Source organism: Ostrinia nubilalis, chromosome 15, assembly GCF_963855985.1.
Source record: "Ostrinia nubilalis chromosome 15, ilOstNubi1.1, whole genome shotgun sequence".
Taxonomy (NCBI): Eukaryota; Metazoa; Arthropoda; class Insecta; order Lepidoptera; family Crambidae; genus Ostrinia; species Ostrinia nubilalis.
In genome coordinates this window covers 8,981,862-9,007,585 of record NC_087102.1, presented here as the reverse complement: position 1 = coordinate 9,007,585, position 25,724 = coordinate 8,981,862, and the positions used below count along the sequence as shown (strand labels likewise).

General features: G+C 38.0%; 2 protein-coding genes across 3 annotated transcripts; one reads left to right on the top strand and one right to left on the bottom strand.

Moving 5' to 3' along the window:
• Window positions 1-225: 225 nt before the first annotated feature.
• LOC135078893 (putative uncharacterized protein DDB_G0277255) lies at window positions 226-22,426 on the top strand. Of its 2 annotated transcripts, XM_063973466.1 has the most exons (11): window positions 226-1,023; window positions 10,033-10,368; window positions 10,637-10,666; window positions 11,767-11,903; window positions 12,851-13,050; window positions 15,836-15,963; window positions 16,308-16,452; window positions 16,652-18,469; window positions 19,821-20,189; window positions 20,303-20,529; window positions 21,180-22,426. In XM_063973466.1, the coding sequence occupies exons 1-11, from the start codon at window positions 972-974 to the stop codon at window positions 21,392-21,394; spliced, it is 3,657 nt and encodes a 1,218-aa protein (XP_063829536.1). In that variant the 5' UTR covers window positions 226-971; the 3' UTR covers window positions 21,395-22,426. The 2 variants fall into 2 exon arrangements, with proteins under 2 accessions (XP_063829536.1, XP_063829538.1); XM_063973468.1 differs by lacking the exon at window positions 16,652-18,469 and having other exon boundaries at window positions 266-1,023; window positions 18,591-20,189.
• Window positions 22,427-23,232: 806 nt separating this feature from the next.
• LOC135078894 (transcription initiation factor TFIID subunit 11) lies at window positions 23,233-25,501 on the bottom strand. The gene is made up of 5 exons (XM_063973469.1): window positions 25,310-25,501; window positions 25,093-25,197; window positions 24,486-24,930; window positions 23,994-24,178; window positions 23,233-23,786 (listed from the first exon to the last, which is right to left on the bottom strand). Exons 1-5 carry the CDS (start codon window positions 25,359-25,361, stop codon window positions 23,653-23,655), a joined length of 921 nt encoding a protein of 306 aa, XP_063829539.1. The 5' UTR covers window positions 25,362-25,501; the 3' UTR covers window positions 23,233-23,652.
• Window positions 25,502-25,724: the final 223 nt, after the last annotated feature.

The following is a 25,724-nucleotide window of genomic DNA, read 5'->3' as shown; positions in this document are numbered from 1 at the left end:
TGCCGGGCCGACCCATTCTCCGATAGTGTTCCCAAAAGTGCCATTCGTTAAATTCCATTTTTAAAAGAGGCAGCGGATACGTTGTCTCCGGTTCTCTCACCACTCCGCCATTGAAAATGTTCAAACGGTGTCTCCTCTACTAGTCGATTGTATTTCATTTCGCCGCTTGATTGGGTTGGGACGGAAACGGGACTACGTTAACGGAAGAGGGCTCGTAGTTTTGTATCAATTTTTATGTCAGTACCGACATCGGTCAACTCCCCATTATTCGTATGTTGCGCGTGCGCCACCGCGTTTAGTTGTGTTCGCAGCACGCCCAAGAATAGCCGTCAGCGCGATGGTTCCCGCCTGAAGCATTTAGGATCGCTGTGCCCGTACGCGTAATTGCCCATTTGGTCATAAACGGCCTGCAACTTGTGTAACTGTCGGTCCTTTGATACGGGCCTGTCGCGACTGACACATTATCTTATTTACGAATTGTAAACGTTCGGCGCTCAGTATTCAGTTCGTGCGTTTACCATAAACTCGTGCGTGTAATTTTATGTTTGATTTTATTTTATTCGACGCGCCGCGTTATCTGCCTTGCTTGTAGTTGATAATGCCTGATAAAAAGAGGTGAATAGATAACTGGAAATCGGCAACACACATTGGAAAAAGTGCAATAAAGAGTGTGTATGAGACTTAGTAATATTTGTTGTTGTTTTTTATATTTTTGTGGTTCAAAAGTTCAAGTTTTAATTGCGGTTTAGTGATATAACGTGATGTACGTATGACTGATGCGTCTGCGCCGGTGCAAGTGTTTCGTTGGACCTATTTTCGTACCACGGAAATAAGAGCGGCAAAAGGAGCAAAAAGCTCGAACGCCTGAAAAACTTGAGGACGCAGTGCCGCGTATATTTCTGTCTGTTGTGAACCAATGTCCACAACAGCTGCCTGTGACACTGGTGCACCAACGTGAGATCAACGGAACAATGAAGAAGAGGACCCTATCAAAACTTAAATCACTATTTAGTTCCAAGAAAGGTACGTTAATTTTTACTGGTTCTTCAGCCATAGTAAATCTCCAGATCTTTTTTTTTTTCTTGAAAGGCGTGGAAACAATAACTAACAAATACAAACAAAACTGAGTATTGTTTGAGAGTTTTGTCACGTGTAGGACATTCTGAATTTGCATAATACCTTCATAAAACTCAGTATTTATAACTCTTTCTTGTGTAACTCAGAAAATGCATAACATGACGTTCGTCTCGTTTTCAGTGGTTTTCTTTTTTCGCTACCAATAATTTATTTCACATAAATTAATTTTAAATTGGCTCGTCAGCTTGTTTCTCTTGAACATGAGACAGATATTTCTGAACCAGCGAAACGCTCACAGATAACTCGATAGTTTATGTGTCTTGAATTTTTTTTGTTCATCTCAAGAATGCGAGCAGAGTACGATGCATTCCCTCATGCAAGTACTGGCAGCTGTGGCTGTGGCAACTGCCTGATTTTTTACCGCTCACAAAAGAGGCCCTTCGTGTGATATACAGCTGCTCTTCAACGGCTATCCCGGATCTTAAAAAGCCCTTTAAAATGGGGTGAGAAGATGGGTGTAAGTGATTTCGCAACACGTGTTCTCAATTTGCAAAGCAGTCGTTAAAATTGGTTTGGTTAATGCAAGTTTGTGCTCATAGTTCCCAGTTTATTTTATCTGAACTCCAGCCAAAGATATCGTTGTTAAATCCTGTTACTATGAACTAAACATGTCTTAAATAACTCTAGTCGTGGATCCAATAAAAATACCTTGTTCTAAAGCAGTCGAATTAAAATGACCTGTGTAATTTTTTTTCGATTAACAGATGCCAAATTAAAACAATCAGAGACAATGACATAACATAACTCACCGTATTTGCTGAGAGCGTTTTCTGCGTACGCGCAAGTTAGTGTAACGCTGATAAGCACGCGGCCGGCTACAGTATGGACACAGAAAACCTACTTACGCTTATTGTTTCGCGTTCAGTATTGTACATACAGCTCTAACAGTTACAGGTTTCAGTGAGTTTTGTGCTATTGTAATAATGCTCTGCGGTTTTAGTTTTCGTCGCAAAAAAAGTGAGTGACATGTCTTGTTGGTAATGTAATACATATCACGTTTTGTCTTTGTGTCGTCTTGGGTTTCTTGTCTTTGTATTTCTTTGCGAGTCCTACTTAGATAAAATTTGCTTCTTATTCTTAACTATTATTCTGTCTAACTTACGCTTGTATATTTTGTAGATGGTTATATTTTGAGATTTCCATCGTGCCTCCGTAATTATAGGAGGCGTCGGCAAGGTTATTTAGAAGTTTTCCTGTATTCAATCAAAATGATCGATGATATTCCATAATGTACATCTTTATCGCATTATCTTGTTATTATTCGCAAACTTAAGCCATTGACGGTCGACGTTAGTTAATATCTTATAAATATTGTAATTAATGAATTAATGGTGGTCCTATCGCGCATTAAAGGTTTATTCCGGTTGAAGAACCTGCTGTTTTTTTTAATTAATGTTAATATGGTATTTGATTAACTCGATGGTAATACTTATTCAATATCACCGGTCGAATCAAGGCCGTAATAGACATTAAAAACAAGTGAAGTCAATATAAAGCTTGTAAAAAAAACACGAAATGACTGAAGGTTCCGCAAAATCCTAGTTGTTTATAAAAATCATCCGTTAATTAGGTGCATAACACTGATTACTTATAATTAAAAATAACTCTTTATCTACTCTCTCCGCGTTATTTAATTATAATAATTATGATTTATGCAACTTTTAACTGTAAACAAAAGCAGCGGGTGTTAACTAAATAATTTGTAAGGGCAATTTTTCCTCTCACTTGATGACATCACAACCCCATCAATCATTTTGACCAGTTGTCAGATCATCAGACATCTTCCTTGGTGCAATTTCATCAAAATCATTATGTTGTCTTGACATTTGAGACATCTCATAATCGTGGGAACAACATGCTCGTGATGTTATGGTACTTAAGATTCTATCTGGTGAAAAAATCACTCGTGTTGTAGAGTGCACTTTGACATCCGAATACGGATGGACCTGGCAGACATCATTGTCTAATTTTTCCTACTATAAAGAATCCCTCCCACAGATTTCAACGAATATTTAAAAATTTAGAAGATAAATAATTGAACCAGCCTGGCCGTTCCCTTCGAGCCTAGCAACAAATTGAGAACTTCTATTTCAACTACAGTATTTAGAAACTTGCTTGCTAGCAAAATACAATATTTCGTTAAAATAGATAGGAAGTTTGAAAGGAAAATCTCCTGAAGTCCTGAACTATCCTCATTTTATTAGTGAACCCTGACATTGATTTGACTTTATAAAGATTTATTACCAGACTTGTATGTGATTATTGTTTTTACTATCGGTTTAGAGCCGTTGTGCAGGTCAAATATCAAGTTCTGACGTCACACTATTTTTTGACTTTGTAGTCCAAGATTTCCGAAGCGCAATCATAGGTGTAATTTTAACTATTACAGTATAATAACCGATTGACTGAAACTTTTTAGTAGAATAGTTAACAGTTGTGGCTAAACAAAAAATATTGGTGACAAATTATTCGGACCCCACAAAACACTTGAGCAAAGAACTATCATTCAATGATCTTGAATAGCTGAAGTGAAAATTGTGACTACAATTACAATAATGAGTTTGCTCGCCGTATGAGAATGTGGACGCAAAAGTCGATTGTGGTCGAACAAACCGAATATGTTCAAGTAAATGAATATTGGCAGTGTTCTGGCTCCCAGACGTTATTTGAGACACAATATTAGTTTTCATAGGCCTCGCATAACACGGAATCGACGCTGACAGCGGTGAGCGTGAAGATAGAACAGATTTCTATTTGTTCATTGGTGCAAGGCCTTTGGTAATATGATTCACGTTACTTTCACTGAGTATTCTTAATTTTCAAATCGCAAATGCCAGTACCTTTTACTTCAAATTCCAGATCATGTACAACGAAAGTTACGACAAAAAACAAATGGGTTCTCTAGGTTCACTTGACCTTTATTTACGTAAGAGACGCAAACGAGTAAGTAAACTCCAAATTTATCTCTCGCACCAGTTGTTTGCATATGTCGGTTCTCACGGACACGTTCTAACTTAACCTTTTCAGTGGAACTGTCTGCCATCACATTATGTTGAGATTCTTGAGATAGTTGCTCCCTCTTTGAAACTTTCTATGGAAGTATTCTCACGTCAAACGGCTTCGTGACCAGTGGATAAGAGATTGATCGACAATGAATCCATATGGGAAGTTGTCATATCAAGCTTACTTTTGACTTGTCCCTATTTGCGTATGTCGTAACTGCGATCAACTGTTGTGATTTAGCTTTTGTTTTCTATAGTGTAACTAGGCATATCAAATCGGCTCTATTGACAAGATTACTTCCTTCCAGCAGGATTAACATCATCGTCATTCAGAAAATGTTTGATCCCACTGCAGGGTCGGCTTCATAAGTCTTAATTTTCGGTATTTTGCGAATTGTAAATTGTAATTTCAAGGTTCCAAAATACATTTTAGATACCTAATTCACTTAGTTCAAAGCGTAAATGTAACGAAACAATAAAATTCTTTCTATAACTATAATATTATTTAATAGGCATAATCCGTACCACCGAATATTAATAAAACTGGTTTGTAATAACTGTTACTATTGTAATCTGCATCGGCAACGTTTGTTCGAAGGAAGTAATTTTGTGCTTTATTGCGTTCTTCACGCGAATTGTGGTTCATAATCAAAGTTCATAATATAGACACGCTTTCTTCTATAATCAAAACATTACATCATCTAATAGTTTTGGAATATCGCCGAAATTGGTATTATTCCGAGTAAAGTAACCGTCAAAGGGAATGGCATCTTAGTTTTAGAAACTAAAAAGGTGTTGACAGGAATACGTCGGCAACATTAGTTAGTTTAACTGCCGCGTCTTTTCGTTGGCTATCCGGTTTGTAGGCCCATCAGAATATTAATAGAATAAAACTCCTATAAACAGACCGCAAGCTTCAATCTCCGCGGTACCTATCTAAATATCTTCTGTGTTAACTGTTTGCTGTTATGGCAAAAACCGTGCAACCGTATTGTACTGTATTTACATGCCGTCGCCTTAGAATTCCGAGCATTGTTTTGCCATTTTTGTATGCCAGTTTCACTTTCTTATATGGTATAGTAGTCCATGGCTCGCCTCATTTATCTTTCATTGGATTTTCCTATACAGATGCTTGGAATGATTCTGTTCGTATTCGATCAGTGGACGGTTTGCCAAAAGTGAATTTAATTTACAAGTCTTTCCGTCTATTTATCATACCTGCACATAAATGTCCCCTCCGTGGAAACACCTACAAGAATCAGGGTGTCCTAATCGTACCGGGCGCTACCTTGCACTGTCTTCCCCTCAAAAACTTTTACTGTTTTACAGGCCCTGCACCCTCAGGCCGTAGTTATATTGTTAGCTTTTATAATTGATGCTTACTAATGCACGATGTTCAAGAAACCAATCTTTCGTTTGACAAAGTGTTTCTTGCCGTAGTAGGGCGGGGCGTAGGCGGCGGTGATGTGATGATATTTTTAGTCAAAATTATGGCTAACGTTTCTTCCTTTGTTTATTATGCTAATTAAGTATCCCTTGTCTATTAAAGTACAGGGGTTTCTAATTGTACACTATTCACACCCTGTCTGACTGAGCCCACACATGTCAAACTGATATGTTTGAAGATTATGTATTTGATGAATTTATATTAACGTAGCGATTACATTTCGCTAAACGCTCTACATGACTTTCCCCTTAATAATAGGCTATCCATCTCCATACGACTGATGACACATTAGATAAGCAAACTTGATTATCTTTAGAAGAATCCGGCTCAATATCAAAAGCTAGTTGCTTTCCCGATTAAGAATCGTTGTGTCGCCGTAGGAGGTATTCAGGGCGAAGCGAGTCGTTATAAAATAATTGAAAAATTCGACCAAGTCATCATCATATTTGAACATTTTTTTTGACCGAGTCATGTTCTCCACAATGGACAATTAAATGGTAAATTCTATTTAATTCAACTGTGTCCAGAAAAAAATATGGTATCCTTGTATGTATTTGAATACGTTATCTGAATCATGATCTTAATGCTTGTTGTTTAAAAAAGCATCCCACATACATACAAGAGTTTTAAATGCATTATAGCTGCAGATCAACTCTGAAATGATATTTGGCAAACAAGTATACCTGTAAGTTACATTTATTTTGTTCTTAAATTGGAAAGTCACCGGTACTCGTCCACAAATCATCCACATAAAGAGGGTTATTGATCCGCCCATCTTCAATGCCGCCACTGTTTTCTTTATCTTCTAAAGAGTATTATAATCAATCTCAACTGTTTTTCCCTTATGTCTTGCTGTGATTTGTGAGCTTTGTGATTTAGTCAGTCGGCGTCTTCAGCAGACTGCGGTGCGCTTATTAAAAGGCAAATTAAAACCCTCGGTAATTGACGTTCGAATCACGCATGACCGTGCCGCGAGCCGAATACTCGATTTATGCCCTTAGCATTGGGAACGGCGAATCTCTTCTCGGAAAGGTCATATTTGCGAAATCGTCCGATAAAATCTGAATTTTGAGGCACGTCGCATTGACGTGATAAGAATAAACACCCGAATTATGCGCAGGTGCAGGCTGGAATAATATGAATCAATTCATTTTTAGTATTTAAAGATCATGTCTGGATAATAGCTAGACTACTAATTGTTAATCACTTATGTACGAGTATTTTTGAGTCCTTACATAACTATACTAAACGTATGCTCAAATAATACAATACAGACAGAGGTCTGCTCTGTATTCAAGAAAAGTAGACGAGTAATTTTTTAAATTGTCAGAACGAATCGAAGAGTAAACAACCGTAAAACAAGCTTTCAACTTTTATGTGTTAGCTTATGTTATAAAGCATTGTACTCCATTATGTATCGAGATGTTCCTATTTTGAGCGAGAACCGTTCCACCCGATCCGGTTAAAGTCAATTAGTAGTCGGCGCGTGCGCGCTCGCCCCACTCGAGCGCCCTCGATTGGGATGCGCCCGCGCCGATCAGCGCCCGAGTTCAAACACCCACACTATTTAATTCAACGGTTTTGTAAATTTTAGAGCCCCAAAGACCTTGAGATATGATTGGAAATCGCTTATTTTCCATACCTTTTCTAAGCAAGTTGTTTCTTTAGCAACCATTTTTAAAAGAGCTTCAATGTTGACTTCACTCAGTCCTCCTTTACCACCGCAAATAAATTTCCCTAAAGTGCCTTTATAACAATCTCCAGTGTTTAGTATACACATTCATCAGCAAAATTAATGTCGTTCAATCACCCCCGAACGATTAAAATGCCATTCATCAACTGATTCGCCAGTGCATACTGGCATCAATCCCATTGCACTTTGCTCTGACGATCCTCGCTTCCTCCTCTTTGCATCCAATGATTCCTAAAATGAGAATGGGTTTGGGAATCAATTAAACTAGAAACAAAAAACGGGTCAATACCCATTTGATTGGTTACGAATTAAGTAAACCAACACCACGACTATTTAATCGGGTAATAAAAATTCCTTCCCAATACCTGTAGGATGATCATGTTGTACGCTATAAAATATACAAAATTCTTCATAATTTTTGACCATTAAACGTATTTTGACCGATCAAGGTCGCATATTGGATTCCGAACTCATACAAAATACGCATAACATAAACATAGGTGTCAACGAAACCGGAATAGCGATCGTAATATGAATGCGATTACGAAGGAAGCGGTCACTCAACGTCCACTTAGAATTAATTAGCAGAGTCCATTACGAGGAGTTCGCCTGATTTAAAACACACAGTTGTAACTCTATTAGCTTTCTTAGTATAATATCCTCAAGAGAACGCTGTTATGCTAATGGGATCAGATTACCTACAAGCAAACTTTTCTCAGATATATTTCACGGTGTTTTATCTGCATAACTAGTAAATGTTGTACATGCTTCTAATGAAATTCTTAAAAGGAGAAAACAATGATGTTAGAATTTTCTTTGAACTACTGGAAAATAGCTTCTCAGTATTTAAGTAATCGCTGAATGATTACACCAAAGACTTGATTTTAATTGCCCCTTTTCCAAGCAGTTTCAATATGATTAAATAACATAAGAGTGGTTCATTATCCAATCGTCCAACTCGACCAGTGTTAACAAGTGAGTAATCTTCTCTCCACTTAACAAGATGGGATTTTAAGCCAGTGCTTCTTGCTTTCTTACTAGAGTTATCTAGGTCCCTAATGGTAGTATCTATACTAATATTATAAAGCTGAAGAGTTTGTTTGTTTGTTTACTTGAACGCGCTAATCTCAGGAACTACTGGTCCGATTTGAAAAATTCGTTCAGAGTTAGAAAGTCATTTATCGAGGAAGGCTAGGCTATATACCATCACGATACGAGTAATAGGAGCAGAGCAACAACTAAAAATGATGCAAAAACGGGTTTTCACGCGAACGAAGTCGCGGGCACAGCTAGTTATCTGATAAAAATGATCAGCGTGCGTCATCTTGTGCCATAACTACAAAATTTTATTACGCTGCTGAATTTTGGCTGAAATCTGTCTAACTTTTCCCTTCATCTAGTATGGTAGTGTCACAATCAGTCGACCACACAGAATGTTTTTGGCTTTCTACTTAAAAATTCTGAGGTTAAACGTAATGCATTATAATGAAATCAACCTTAAGGTCAAGAATTCTCTACCTCAATTCTACGCCTACGTCTAATTCATTCATGGATACGTCAACCATAACCGCTTCAACAGTTGGTACTCATGCGATATAGCTATAATATTTAATGTTTTAAATCGATCTAAATTAAAAAAGCGTAGGTCCGATCGCGTGCTCTAGGTAACTTTACCTAATCAATATGGAGGTTGTGGTCGCTGGTTGCGTCATGTTTAACTTACCACGCGCCCTTGAATGCGTTTGACACTACCATTCCTGGTGTAATTATTTCATATTTTAAGCGTTTTGGTTTTGTACCTCTTCTTATCAATAGCCTTTAGCCTTCAAGTTTGAACTCTGCTAGGACAAACTATTCTTATTCCTTTCATGTTGTAGTTCATTTTTCCTGTGAAGGTCGATCTTATTTCTCCGATAAAATTCTTTCGCTAATCAGGTTAATCGTTGATTATAAAATAATCCCTTTGCTCTGGTATGTGTGGAAGACACAATGTTTTCTCACATAGGTAACCCTTTTATGAAAAAATATGAATTTGTTTCTACTCTAGTTACATAAGTATTACTTATTTCTGTGTCTTCTGTCGTACTATAATAGCTGAGGCAAATTATTTTATCCAGACGCTTTTATTATCTTGTTTTTCGTTGAGCTGAGAAAAACGTAGAGTCGTCGCGGTCATAAAGGTACTTGCGAAGGTCACGCAAAGGCTTCAACAAACAACCTACAAAGTCTTGTATTCTTGTTAGATTTTCATGGTTATACTCGTAAAATAGTAAACCGTCATAGAGTGATAGTAAAAAAACAGTGTAATTAATTTACTCGTCATTATATCTGTGTAATGTGTATTTTACATTTTATCAGCTATATTTGCTTTAACAACAATATGTTATTTATGATACCACACTGTTATATCTATAACACCTATCAAAGCCTTTGTAATTCTTACCTCTTCCGATTCGTGACGAGGGAAAGGGATCTGGCAAGAAATAACGCTACATAATAAAAGTACCAACTCCCAACCATGGTTAAAAAATAGGAAGGAATTTCTGACTCCCTTAGCCAAATATTATGTTGCCCTCAGTCTCGGGAAAACTATCTGGTTGGTATGGTAGTCAAGCTGAGTGAGTAGGAGTATTCTGTGGCTAAATGAATCTCGCATGAAGAGATATTTCTTCAAATCCTAGCAGATTGACCACATCAGTCTTTCTCCAAGATATCCTGATCTGAATGCTGAAATCGAATGTCCATCTTTCCAGATAAACGACAACACCAACAGCAGCAATCTTCGAAGTCTTCGCGATCGCCGTCGCCCGAACCGGCGGGGGAGGCGTCGCCGGCCAGCAATGAATCGTTTCGGCCGCTCATGCGGACCCCCCCGCCGAGCCGCGCCGGACCGCCCCCCTCCCCGCCGGTGCCCACCCATCCCATCGCCCCAGTACCCCCCGATCCTGCAGGACCTCTCCCTCTCAGCCCGTGCCCAGTCTGCGGCAGAACCTTCGTCCCACAATCCCTCGCCAAACACGTCAAAATATGCGAAAAGATGACCGTCAAGAAAAGAAAGACCTTCGACTCCTCCAGACAAAGACGAGAAGGTAATCATTATTATTGCATTTTGCTTATCAGTTTTGGTGGTGGACTTTCCTTCTTGATTGGGTTTCATTTTTCCTTTTCATATTATTATTTATACCTCGGTATTATCATTTATCAGTATCATTATTTTTGTTGGTAAATTTATATTTAGTTAGTTATTCATATTTATTTGTAAAATATCATTGTAATTATGTAGCAAATTGTTGTGTAGCATGAGTTTTATTTACATTTTACTTGTATTGATGAAAGTTTTATTTTTGTGGGTAAAAGGGCTGTCTTCGGAGAATGGTGTTAAATCTGGTGAGTGGGTAGACAGTTTGCGTATCACTTAGAACCTTGTGCGTGTGTGACTTCGTTTCCCTTTTGTGAATGTTTACTTATGCATTTCCCTTAATTCCTTATATTTGTACCAACTAATGTAGCGTGTTATGTATAATATATTATGTATCAAATGTATCGAGTGACAACGTTGATTTGTTAGACATATTACGCCAATTTGTATTTGTTATAAACTAACAGTAACTGCCTGGCTGACCTTCACACCCAGATAATAACAGTCAGATGCAGTCAATCTATATGATTTTATTTATATAACCGTATATGTGTATCATTGCATCCTTTGATTGCTTACTACTGCGTAGGAGTAGGTATAAAACATTATAGTTATTTTACTATTTTTTACATTTTATTTAAACTAATAAAATGCGCACGTTGCAGCAATCTAAGTAGCGAAGCATAAATTTATTTGTATGTAAATATTGTATTGTGACTAACCTGTATGTCTCAACGCTACACTAACGGCCCCTATTTACATAAGATATTTTGTCAGTATGTTCAGTAACACACACCTACCAGGTCCCCTTGGAAACCTTGGGTCATGTTTCTTTATAATTAAGCGAGTGCATGGGTTGTGAGTTGTACCTAACTGTCATGTTCTTTTGTGACGTCATGCGCTTGCGTTTGTCTCCATGTGTATGTTGTCATTAAACCAGCATTAATTAGTTTTTCTGTCAACCAAATGGTCTGTGTCGTGAAGGAAAACAAAAATATATTGGATTACACGTCTCGGGTTGCAACGACGATGCATACAATAAATTGTTTCCAGTTAGTGAGCAAACCGATAAAAAGAATGCGTCTAAAAGCAATAAAGTATTTTCACAAAATGTTAAGTTGTAATATTTTATTTATCTATTTTCAGTGAAATCTTATAAATATCTGGCAGTTTTATTATCTAGCATGCGCAATAGCATGACTTTTTAGTATATTAAATAACGTCACTGTCAAGTTCTATTTTTATTGTGACAATTGAACGTAAAATGCTACATAGTTTATTTATTGATTATTATTTTTATAAATAATTATTTTCCTCGTCGTAATGAACCGATTATTTATATTTACAGGTACAGATTTAGAACAGTATTTGCCAAAGAACTTTGGACTTCCAGAAAACAGTCCATTTTTGGAGAAGAGTCCTCCCAACACGGCCAAAGCTGTTCCCAAGCCCAAAACTCAGTCAGTTCGAAGCACCATCACAAAAGTAAGTACCTATCTTCAAAATCTCTTGAAATCCTCAGCTACTACAATTCCTCCCTCCTTTAAAGAACGCTAGAGCGAGGAAAAATCGTTCAAAACTTTTTCTGTAGTTACAAGGATTTTTTTCATGAGTACAACATCTAGTTGAAATAACAAACAAGATCTGAAACAAATTAATAATGATAAATGGCTGCCTTGTCAAGTAAAACGAACAGTTTTAAAAATAAACTCAGCAGATCTTAAGTATTATACCTAAGTATACTGAAACAGCCTGCTATGGCTAAGGAAGCGACTCATTCTTATGCAGATAATCACAGCCTCGCTGGCTGACTATTGTCTAAAGGCCACTTTGTAATGATAATTACCGTTCATTACCTTATATTACCAACACAACAAACGTAGAAATTATCATTTTGGGTAAAATATGACTTGTTATGTAAATCGAATCGTGACTAAAAACCAAGTGAAGCTGGACAACTTTAGCATTTCATTCTACAATTTCACCTGCATCCAACTATGAGTATAATGATGATAGTTAATCGTATTCGCTTGCGAAGTAATTCGTTATGACTTTTGACGTAGTGTTTGAGAACTCGGCTGCTACTCCAGGAGTCGCGAGTTCGATCTCCTTTGGATTTGTTCGAACTTTTTAGTCTTATCGCATTTCCCCAAAGTCCGCATTTTTTCGCCAACTCAATTGACTTATTATTTTATTGTTCTCAAAGACACTAAAACACATATTTTACGGTCAATTAAACACTGATTGGGTTATCTGGGTGGGTTATTGTTATTTGTCACGAGATATTTAAGAGAGTGTGATGAAATTGCACATGCTTTTCTTTGTGGAAAATCGACAATAACCCTTCTGAGATAGTATCTCGTAAAAAAGTTGACAAAAAACTTTGGTTTATGGTGTCAAAAACAATAATAATCATACGTCCACTCTTTCAGCCAATGGCCGAGCTGCAGAAGTGCCCGCACTGCAGCCGAGCGTTCGGCGTGCGTGCGTTCGAGCGCCACGTGGAGTGGTGCGCGGACAAGGCCAAGATCTTACCAGCGGCGCCCGCGCAGCCGCCGCCGCACATCGCCGACGCCAAGCAGCGGCTGAATGCTCGCACGCAGTATAAGGCGCCGCTGGTGCGAGGCAGAAGGTGAATATAGCTACCCTTTTATCAACAGGAACCTAGCTTAGAGGTCAATGCGCGCACGCAGTATAAGATGCCGCTGGTGCGAGACAGAAGGTGGATATACCCTTTAACAACAGGAACCTAGCCTAAAGGTCTCTTAGGCCCAATTTTAGCAACAAAAGAGTTTAACAAGGCCAAGATCTTACCTGCGGCGCCCGCGCAGCCGCCGACGCCAAGCAGCGGCTGAAAGCGCGCACACAGTATAAGGCGCCGCTGGTGCGAGGCAGAAGGTGAATCATAGCTACCCTTTTATCAACAGGAACCTAGCCTAAAGGTCAATGCGCGCACGCAGTATAAGATGCCGCTGGTGCGAGGCAGAAGGTGGATTTACCCTTTAACAACAGGAACCTAGCCTAAAGGTCTCTTAGGCCCAATTTTACCAACAAAAGAGTTTAACAAGGCCAAGATCTTACCTGCGGCGCCCGCGCAGCCGCCGCCGCACATCGCCGACGCCAAGCAGCGGCTTAACGCTCGCACGCAGTATAAGGCGCCGCTGGTGCGAGGCAGAAGGTGAATATAGCTACACTTTTATCAAAAGGAACCTAGCCTAAAGGTCTCTTAGGTCCAATTTTACCAACAAAAGAGTTTGACAAGGCCAAGATCCTGCCCGCGTCACCAGCGCAGCCGCCGACGCCAAGCAGCGGCTTAACGCTCGCACGCAGTATAAGGCGCCGCTAGTGCGAGGCAGAAGGTGAATATAGCTACACTTTTATCAAAAGGAACCTAGCCTAAAGGTCTCTTAGGCCCAGTTTCATATCGCCGACGCCAAGCAGCGGCTGAAAGCGCGTACGCACTATAAACCGCCGTTAGTGCGAGGCAGAAGGTGAATATAGCTACCCTTTTATCAACAGGAGAGTAGCCTAAAGGTCTCTTAGGTCCAATTTCACCAACAAAAGAGTTTAACGAGACTTAGATCCTGCTCGCGGCGCCCGCGCAGCCGCCGACGCCAATCAGCGGCTGAAAGCGCGCACGCAGTATAAAGCGCCATCAGTGCGCGGCAGAAGGTAGACGATATACCTACAATTTTGTGTAGCCAACTGCGGGACCGTATCTAACTGGTAAGGGCCTATGCTAAAACTTGCGCGGCCCTCCGAAAAAAAGTTATACCCCGGGACTACTCGACCTTCGCTGTGTGGGTTCCATTACTTCAAATGGAGGCCAGGCTGTAGTCTGAGATAGATGCACGGTCTATAGGAGTTGTTTGTATGCGCACGCGCAGACTTCTTTCATACGGAAACTTTTGTACCTAGAGAGAGGGTGCCAAAATATTTGTAGATAATCAAGTCTTATTGTCTGTACGAGACGTAAAAAATGATAATGGTGGTCTCATAACTAATTAATTTGCCACTAGACCCTATCATTAAAATTATTGCATATTTCCCAGGATCATTGAGCCGTAACGATTTGACACAGTTATTTTTTAAAACAGCAGCAACTTCAACAACCGGTGCTTACCATCACGCGTGTTGATAATAATAGTTTTGAATGGTATGATCACCTGTTGTGGTGTTCATTGCATCATTAACGCACTAAATACAACTGTATTGGAAGGCAATCAAGCATTACTACATGTTTATTGATGTTTCACATCTGTTAGCCGGCGATAACTCGGTGATTTGCCAAGGCGATTTAGTCCATTGACCTACCATAGCAATGATGAAGTATTATAGTGTCAGACATATAGGCAACATAGCCTGACATAAAGGTGTCATAGGAACTTGTGATCTGTACGCCGTGTGATAAAGATCAAGTTTGTGTAAAGATCATGGTGGTGTGTATTGATACTTCACCGGCAATACAAATGCCCAGTTTGGCAGAACTATGTGCAACTAGTGGCCTACCTAAGTTGTATGAGTCCATATTATAAGATACGAACTGCCATCTTATACAATTTATGTAGAACAACAAGTTTATTAACATATTATGTGCTTCACATGTACGATCACTTTGAAGAAGAATGTGACTGTGGTTTCTAATTAGACCAGGCTAGTGCTAAATTTTCCTTACTGTGATGTTTTACAAGATAATTATTATGTTAACATATTCTTAAGATGTCTTTAAAACGTGGTTCATTTAAAATTATTCCAATCGGTCCACTTTCTAAATGATGTTCTACAAGAACATTAATGTGTTGCATATTTTTAAAAAGTTGTAATGGTGCAGGTGAGCGTAATTAACGTAATTTACAAAATTATCGACTAGGAAACCTTACATATTCAACAATCCAGTTTTAGATGTTACTAAAGCTTAGTAAGAGTATAACTACAGGATATTGAATACAAACTCTAACCAATCCAATATCATGGGATGATGGCTTATGTGACCAATTGATGTGACAAAGGTGACCGAGTTTCTTCCGCCACTTCTTCGCAATACCAGCCCATATGTTGTCCTGAAGTAGTGGTAGGGCAAGCTATATTTCGGAAGTGTATAGGCGCCCTGGAAAGGGCCTAAGTCAATGGTGGATTTACAGTTTTGCCGCCCGTAGGCTAGGGTCGGGTTGGATCTTTATTTAACTTTTATCTTCTGAAATCGAATAAGCGTCATCTGAAATCTGCCGCCCCTAGGACGCTGCCGCCCCTAGTCCGCGGCCTATACGGCCTATTGACAGATCCAGGACTGGCCTAAGTACTGAATAAAAGCTTTGACTTTGACAAATCCAGACGCCCATCCAACTAGCCGTCTTTATCTATCGTCTCGTCTCTTTTACAGCTGTTCCTTTTATTTATTTTCTGAATGCTCGTTCCAGGTCGTCTCAAACCCGTGATAAGTCGTCCAACAGTCGTTCGGGGTCGGTCGACTCATCGCGAGGCCGATCACCGCCGCCGCCGCGCGAATACGGCGACTATAACAAGCATGGTCGGACTAGAGCTTCAGGTAAGTCTTTAGTTATGACGTCATCTTGCGTAGGTACTCACTTCTAGCACTCCACTAAACCATTTATCTTACTCTCAATAGCGTGCGATGCTTCTGGCGAGTAAGGGTGCATTTAGGTATTTGCGTTCACCTTTGCGCCACCGCTACTAGAATTGCACGCCGTTTATACGAAGACGTGCTTTGGAAGTCTCTTGGTAAGGAAAGGATTTTAATAGAATCTATTTCTAACTGATGCAGCTGATTTAAAAAAAAAACCTTTTGGATCACATGAAAGTGATGTGTAATAAAAGAGATATCTGGTTTTCTTGAAACATAGATGAAATGCATTTTCAACTCTTTTACAGAATCTGTCTCTAGCAACGACTGCCACGACGATTCACCACACGTGCCAGTGATCAGGAACTCTCGAAACTCACAGAACAACTCTTCAGGAGACGCCAATGTCAAGGCGAGGCAGGCCAGGCTAGCTCGAGACCTAAGCAGCTCCAGGTATGAACCTAGAACTTATTATCTACTACATATTTATGTTTAGCAAATAAGGGGAAAGGAAGGTGCTCCTGGTGATTATTTTTTTATTTATTTTTTCATTCTTGTTTACATTTATTTAGCGTGACATTCCTGTCTCCTTATTTGTTTGATACAAAACATTATTACTCAATTAAATTCCCTTCCTTTCCCCCTCCAATAGAAATAATGACCAAGAATCCCATCCAACACCAATCCAACAAACTAATACTGATCCTAATATCAAGAAAAGTTTAACGCAAAATAAGATTAGAAATAAAATGAATGCAAAAAAGCAGCAACAACTGAAAAAACTTGAAGAAATCGCAGATAAATACAAAGAAAGAAACCAAACTAGAGAAGAAAAGAAACCCATTTATAAAAAAGATAAAAGTCAGATACCTATTCCAAAGAAAATTAATTTGAAAAATGAGATTCAACCTGTTGAGGATCCGCAATCTAGTCATTACAAAGACGAAGATAATAAAGTGAACGATGATATGAATTTAAAAGTTATTGAACCAATCACTAGGAAAAAAAGAGCTGCTCCCAAATCTACAATAGTATCAGTTTCAAAAGAGAAGAAAGTAGTTGAAAGAAAAAAGGTACATGATAGTGAAAAGAAAAAGGTTACTTTAAAGAAAGAAGTGCGAGACACAAAATTAGTGAAGGAAAATAGCATGAGTTTAGACAGCCTGGAAGATCAGTCGACTGCCGGTACTGATAGAAACTGTACATCTATCGGAATTAATACAGAATTAATCTGTCCATGTATACCTTGTGTTATATACGATAATCTTGATCAAAATCCTAAAAGTAGCAGAAAAACAAACGGTATTAATAAGGAGAAAAATATTCCAAAACATGTTGACGAACCCAAGGTTGAGTTACTGTACAAAAATCCAATAATGGTTAGTTCATGTGATATACAAGAAAAAATAAAAACTGAAGTTCAAACTGACTCCAAAGAGGATCTGACGGATTCTAATACCAACATTTACCTATACACAAACAATACCTCTGAGAATGATATTGTAGAATCAGCCACGAGCGTTCCAGAAACTAATAGAAAAGACAATGCATGTAAAAATATAGATAGAGAAGATAAAAGTAAATACAAATCCAAGAAAACTACTGAAAGCTTGACTTATGATGAAACTGGACAAACGACAGAAGATATGCACGATCTTTCAGCTGAACACTATGATGAAAATTACGAACATGATATGAGTGCGGATCTCGATAATTCTGATGAAAACAAATATCATGTTAACGACCAATACGATGAAAACGTAGACAATGAAGAAAATGATATTGTTTGTCGACATGGAAGTGGCGACACATACACAAAATTTACTGAGAATCCTGCTGATTTAGAAGAATTTATTAATATTACAGATAAAATGATGAGTAGTCATTATGCAGCAGAAAAATCAAATATAGAGAATGACCTTGAAAATATTCATACGCCGAGAACCAATTCTCTTGAAACCATTAATGACAATAGCTCCGATAAAAATACCAACAAAAATGTAGAATCGTCTAAATACAACTTCTCTGATTCTTTTCAAGAATTAAAGAGTGATTTAAAGCACTTGATAGAAAGTGCTGGGGACGAAAACGTCAATCGTGCTTTAAAAAAATCTGATGGGGAAAACATTGTTGATACCAATAGAAACGTTTGTGACATGGAGCATATAACTGTTTATCAATTAAAATTCTATGAAGAGAAACCAAAAGAAGACAATATTCTTAAAAACGTCGCATCTGAATTCAAACTGCCCTCTATAAAGGAAACAAACAAACCTGAACGAAAACTTGCCTGTAGCAAAAGTAGAATGCAAAAAATTTACAAGCCAAACAGAAAATACAGAATGCTGGGTGAACAAAACCGCACCAATTCAGAATATCAGACTTTTATTGTTAAAGAAAATGAAGATGAAAAAAGCGATGAACTAACTGAAGGTCCCCCACTGAAACTGCCTCGAATCGAACTTAAGAGGTTTAAGTATCCCTTCCCTTTTCCTATCATTATCTATAAAATATTTTAGATTATTATCTTTAAGTCTCATCCAACACATAGTTACTACAAAATCACTTACATTTTATTTACACTTTTCCAGGCTCGACGACAACTATGACCCATTTGTATCAGCCGCGAGACAAATGAAAGAATTAATGTCCTCAGACACCAACATTCCCAAAAAGCTCCAAAATTCCTCCAAAGATCCCAACCGCACACTCCCTATCCTACGCACCGGTAAAGAGAAAACTCTCCCCGCTTACCTTCGTGCCGATAACACTAAGATGATGAAAGACACTCTCAACAAAACATATCAGAAAACTCCCACTCTACAAAGAATGAAATCATTCGGCAGCACGAACAATGACAATAACAATAGTAGCACCTTCGGTAGTAGGTGCAGTTCGTTTAGGGTTAGGAACGAGAAAAATAAATCTAGTCAAAAACTCAATACAACATTCACTAAATCCAGTAAAGAAAATATAAGTACGCCGGATAAATCTTACTTCAGTCGGAACAGTAATTTGAATAGATCGTTCTCAAGCTACACGGCATCTAATTATAGCACACCAAAGCCAAAAGATAAAATTCCAAAAATAGCTACTTCCATGTATCACAGCTTCCAAAGAACGACAATAAAACAGCCTGTTAAATTAGACAAAATTAAAAGGGAGGACGACAAAAAAGAATTCGTCAACCTTGACTCCATTCTAGCTGATGATAACTCGTCAATGACCGATAGTAATTACATTGATCCTAGACTCATTAACGAAAATGACAATTTGCCCATCAACGTTAACACAATTTTAAACAATCCCGATATCATCAGCAGTATGGAGTCATTACTCACTACAGAAAACTTACCTGCTAAATTCGAATCTTTCAGTACCACTCATAATAATTTCAATAACAAATTAAATAATAATGTAGAAAAGACGAAAAATAATATTAAGAAAATAGAAAATAACAATAACATTAGTAATAGCATAAATAACAAAAACACTGCCCCAATCATAGATGATTTAAGCGCACAATACGATAAGATTATGTCTTCTTTAGAGCAAAGTATAGCCTCCAAGGGCTCTATCAGAGACGACGAGTCACTGTGCGAGGACTTTGATATCGAAGAGTTCATGACATCGTTTGATGAGGAAATTAACAAACAAAAGATAGAGAACAAAAGAACTTGTAGTTCAACAACTAGAATTGTTAAACAATCTGAGCTTTCTGATAGTAATAGGAATTTGGAGTTGAACAGCATCAGTTCTTCTCCAAAAGTAGGTAGTAATGGTATGATCCCAGTTAATAAATCCATGTCTCTCAATTTTAGCAGTAACAATGTTGTGAACGAGAGTCTATTCCCATCCTCCGTGAAACGTTCCACTTCCCTCCTTGATTCCATTCAAAAGAAGAGTGTACAGAAAGGCGATAGTGCGAAAAGCCGACACAAAGCTGATCAGTTGGAGCAGGATATAATGCAATCTCTGAAGGACTTCGACAAATTTTACGAGCCTGATAGGAACGAAAACATTCAGTCCAAAGAGATGTCAGCTTATAATGTATCTCACAATGGTACGGCGAGGCGGAACAGTCGTGTCAAATCTGAAAAGACGAACAAGAAGAAAGAGGTTGTGACGAACGGGAATTACACACCTAACGGGAAATCTAGCAACGATTCAGCATATAGCAGGTTAGTCAGGTAACTAATTATATCAATGGATTGTCCAAATTCAATTTGTTTGTTTAAACATATTTCGGTACAATTCTACTACCTTCTAGGAAAACATTATAACGCACTTTTATTATTTATAGCTTGAACAGAATATCGCCTTCGAAACTTTCCATCTGCAATTCAAAAGAACCGAACGGTCTCGCATCTTTGGAGCAAATCCCGGCGGGCTCGGATTCCAGTGGGAAGGAGGAAATCAGGTCGATGTCCAGCGACGAGTTTTTGGCCATGGAAAGATCTGCAGAGTTGGATGAACCGTTGCCACAGCCAGACATTACGTTTAAGGAGTTGGAGAATCATCCAATAAATGGTAATGTTTCTTTTAAATATTTATTATTTTATGAGAAAGCAGGCGACTCAGAAACTCAGAAGTGAGACCACGGCGACTCAACTCAGTTGATCGACGATTTGTTAAAACGAAAAACACTAAAATCATCTCGTTTGAGTAACGATGAATCGAATGCTTCAGAAATCTGTATTTATAACTTAGTAAGTTGGAGGTGGTTTGCGCCACGACAGAGACAGTGACCAAGACGGGAGACCTCAACCGTTACTGGACTAAGGTCTCCCTCGCTAAAATATTCCCGCACATTGTCTAAAGTCAAGTCTAGGTCACTGTTCTCTGTAGCGGCGGGAATGGCCGAGTTTGCTTTAGGGGCAAACTACTTCAGAATAATCCCCTGACGTTGTCAACTTCTTCCCATTTTCGCTTTCCTCCCTAAGTACATACACACAAAGTAATCAAAATATTTTGTGCTCATTATCCACTGCGCTGCGGTATCAGTACTCAAGCAATGTAAACATTGTGACGTCGCTGCTGTCATCATTGCTGTCACGAGTAATATGTTCTGTTTTTGGGCATATTGCTGCGATACTGGCCCCGCCCCCTTGTCACATCTCCCTTTAGTGTCTGTGATTTATTCGAAAGTGTAGTCATCAGGTTATCGGTGTGCATTGCAGACAAGCGCGCGAGTTCCCGCGCGTCCTCCCGTCGCAGCCCGACCTGGCGCGAGCGCAGCGGGCAGTCGTCGAGCGGATCGGACGCGTCGCTGCACCGCGCGCGCCGCGACTCGGCGCCGCGGCTGTCGCGCTTCTGCCACGAGTGCGGCAGCAAGTTCCCCGTCGACTCCGCCAAGTTCTGCATCGAGTGCGGCGTCAAACGGCTCCTAGTCTGAACGGGGGTTTACACGGATCGATTGCTTTTGAGGTAATGGAGTTTTTTGGTACAGGACTGAAGCTCCGAGTTAGATTCGTCTTTTTGCCAAAAGAAATTTACCACTCGGAGCCTGTCAGTTTTGATGTCATATTTGTAATAAAAAACGGCTAATGAAATATTTTTTGGTAGTCCGTAAAATGATGTAAACAAATTACAAAACTAAACCAAACATGTCGAATGTCGACCCGTGTAAATCCCGTTGCCCGACCAACGCAGCATGTGAGAGCATTTATCTAGTCTTATAATTTTGTTGATTTATTGTTTGTATGGCTTTAAGTGCACCAGAGATCTGTCGCGGCCGAAGTAGATTTATGTAGGAATGAACGAAACGAAACTGATTCGTTGGTATTCTTAGTGTTGTGCTTATTTTTGCAAGATTGTAAGCAGACGTGATGCCGTGATATGGCAACAAATATAATTTTCAAGCTTGCATTTTCTTGAAACAAAATGTCAGAGAATTCTTTTGAATATTTTATTTGATAATGTGTCGCAGAAAGAGAAGAGAGCAAATGTCTATTTGATAAAATACAAATTAATTATGCATTTGTTTTAAATAGACCAGTGACGCAAAACAAATTAATGTTATTTTTATCTTGCATGAATGTCTTTTCAAGGCATTGTGTTTTAAACAATGAACTAATTATGTAATTTACATAGTACGAATATTTTATGTAACGTAATTTTAGCGCATGAGTAAAGAACCAAGCAAAGCCAAAGCTTCCAAAAAAAGGGCAAATTAAAATAATAAAACATAGTGCATGCAGATTTACGACGTACGTATCAACGTGGCGTTTCGACGCAAGAATTTGCATAATGTGCAATGTAGCTTTGTCTCTGGTTGGGGTATACTCGTGTGTGTGAAGTTAGTCGATTGTGACATGGTTCTATTTAATGTAGGTAAGCCTCTAATACTACTTACATTTTACCAATAAGGTAATAAAACTATGCATTTGTATGAGGTTGAAATGAAATAAACCAAAATATTTCTTCACGCTTGGTTTTAAAATATTAACGAACCTCGTAAAACGCACACGTAGGTATTTTTGCACAAACTGACAATATTGGCTCATTGCTTTTAATTACTTGTAATGGGTAAGTCAAATCCGAGGACTATTCTCATATAGATTTTAATATAATGCCTTGCTGTAAAAATATTAATATATTATGAAATCTTATTTTACAAAATGTTACCAAATTCCTTTTTAAAAATACTTGATTGTGCCTTCTAACTGTAGATAGAATAATTACTTCTGTTGTATCACATTGGTCCACTTGCGAGTTTGTTTATCGCAAAGAAACGGCTTCAAACACACCCGTCTGTGATATTACATTAGCAGATCGAAAACTGAACACAAAATAAAAAAAATTGCATAAATTCTGGAATAATGAGTGCCAATTCTGTTTACGAATTGAGTTTTGAAAGGGGTTTTATGTAAACTTTTATTTTCTCTTTCCTATGGTAGCAAACTACAGTTTTATTTTTTAGAATTATTACCTTCCAAGATTTCCATTAGTCTCTTGTCTACAATGTAGTTGGCCATTTTAACAAGACTGATTTATTTTCAAGTTTTCGAACTATGAATAAACCTTAGTTACTGTTGTATATTGTTTTTAATAAAATAACAATTTTATCATGTAATAAATTAACATTTTATTAATATTTTGTTTTATTCCTCAACATCTTTCCTACCCCAAATGACTTGTTGATCTATTCCTGCTGTCACATTTTATAGTAACAAGTGAACATTAGAAAAGAAATCATTTTATTGATAGATACAAATAGAAATAGAAAGCATATAGGTAATAATATCTCCTTTATTTTTTAATATTTGTCAATATCTCATTTAAATTGTATAAAATTTACAAAAAAAAATAACTACCTATCTACTACTATACTATACTTAATACTTCATGATACGTAACCTAATTATTATACATATTACACATAAATCATGAACTTTTGCCACACAAGATATGCATTAATGTTAGAAGTAATAAAGCAGTTCAAGTTTTTAGGCAAGACAGTGTATCTAAGCATAGATGGAAAGTTCACAAAGTATTGAATAAAATGTTATTGCTGAAGTCAATGTACTTTATATTTATAAAATTAGGCACATACAATTCCTTTATATTACTTATTACTAAAACAAGAACAAATGATTTGTTTATATTTACATTTTGTGAGTAGCTAAAAAACCACACTTTATACAATACTTGCTATAGTCTGAACATGCTCCTATGAGCCTTTCTTGTTGGTATTGTTCCGCGCATCCGTAGTCTGCGCAGAGCTTCTCTTAGGTGCTTCGGTTGCAGAGGACCAGGCTCTCCAGATTTTTCCAGGACTTCCAGTGCTAAAAATAAATTATTATTTTAATCACAAAAGTCCACATTATTTCACTTGAACACAGTCTTTAACCTACTAGGGGCCCTGGGCACATGAGGATCAAGGGAGGCCCTTCTTATCTGGAGAAAGATCTTTTATGAGAACAGACTGGGGCCTCTTGGGTCACTGGGCCCTTTTATTAATCACGTTTATTTTTTTATTAAATAATAATTACCTTCTTCCACAACTTCTCCTACAAACACCTTGGCAATACCCGACATTGCAATGACAACATTCTGACCGACAGATCCCCCGGTAATGGTCTGCATTAGACGCTTCACGGCCGCCTTAGGGAATGCAGCACGCCTGTACATTTCATACCTATCTAGTTGTTCTTCGGTGAAGTTGGATACGAGAACTCTATAACAAAATTATTGATTAGTATCAGCATAAAAGGCAAAAGAAACGTAGGACGGCCGAAGAAAAGATGGGTCGATGACATAACAAACAAGGCAGGGAAAAATTGGATGCACATAGCCAGCGACAGGGAAAGGTGGAAAAAGATGGAGGAGGCTTTTACCCAAGTGGGGCCACAAACAAGAGATACAGATTAATTGAATCAAACTGTAAAAATGTGGAATATAAAGCTATAATAATAAAAATAATCAGCATAAATAGTTGTCAACTTCAAAAGATTAGTAAATGAATTTATTTCATGAATACATACTGCATTTTTTCTCTTTCTTCCTCCTCCAATTCCTTTTTACTTTTCTTCTCCCTTTCTTTCTCACTCAATAATTCCTCAGCAGTTTGAGATTCATAATTTGTAGAGTCATTTTGTTGGTAATCATTCATCTCTGATAATTCTACATTGTCCTTAGTTTCTTCTGTAATATCAATATTATCCTGAGTTACGTCAGATGGAGCTGTTTGTTCCATTGATATTGAGTTGTCAAATGAGTAGTCGTTAATGTAGGAGTCGTACTGGTCATTCATAGGGTCACCCTGCGAGCTAATGTAGGTGTCAGAATTATTGTCAGTGTACACGTTGCCTAGCTCATCTGCCCTGTGCACTGTCTCCACGTTCAGTGAGCTATCTGAATATGTTTCAATAATTTCACTCTCTAAATTACTTGTTGGTACACTTTCACCATAATTCATTAAGGTTGTATCTGAAAGTTTAAAAACATTAAAGTGGCAAGATTCATGGTTTAATGACTTGGCATTGTGCCCACTCCAAGAAAACGAAACTATTCCAAAACCAAACTGACTAGTCTTACTACTAAAGGGAATTAAATATGTATTGAAATTGGTTAAACAAAAAAGTAACTAACATTCGGGTTCATCCTTGAGTAACTTTTCTTCAGCTTCCAAAGATATTTCTTGTGAATCGTCCTCATTGGAATCGCTGTGCTCCAATTCGCGGGCCAGTTCATCTTCTGAAATCACAGAAATGGCTCATGTCGTAACGAAGATTCGAAATTACTAATAATTAACAGAATTATAAACAATTTTAATGGTATTTTAATGCGAATAACCTCAAGCATTTACCTCTCAATCTTTCAGCCTCAGATAGGCCATCGCTGCTGGGATTGTCTGCCATTTTACAGCAATAAAATAATAAAATTAAATTAGACCAATTTAGTTAATCTTCACAAGTTTTATCACAGAGCACGTAATAGCAGTTTTATTTGTAAAAATAATTTTGTAAATATTAATTCTATTTTGATTTTTGACATTTCAACCACAGAGCACGTAATAGATTTCAACAGCTGCCAACAATGAAATAAGCTGTGTGCTGTGTTGTGTCAAGTAAATAAAAATACGTCAGTGGAAAAACCAACTAGCCATTATGTTTGTTATGTGTCAAGGATGTTTGTGAAGATGCAGAAAGACTCATGAAAAACTTTATCTAATGGAGAAAGAGGAGCTTAAAGGAGGAGGGAGGTAAATATTTAAACTGTGT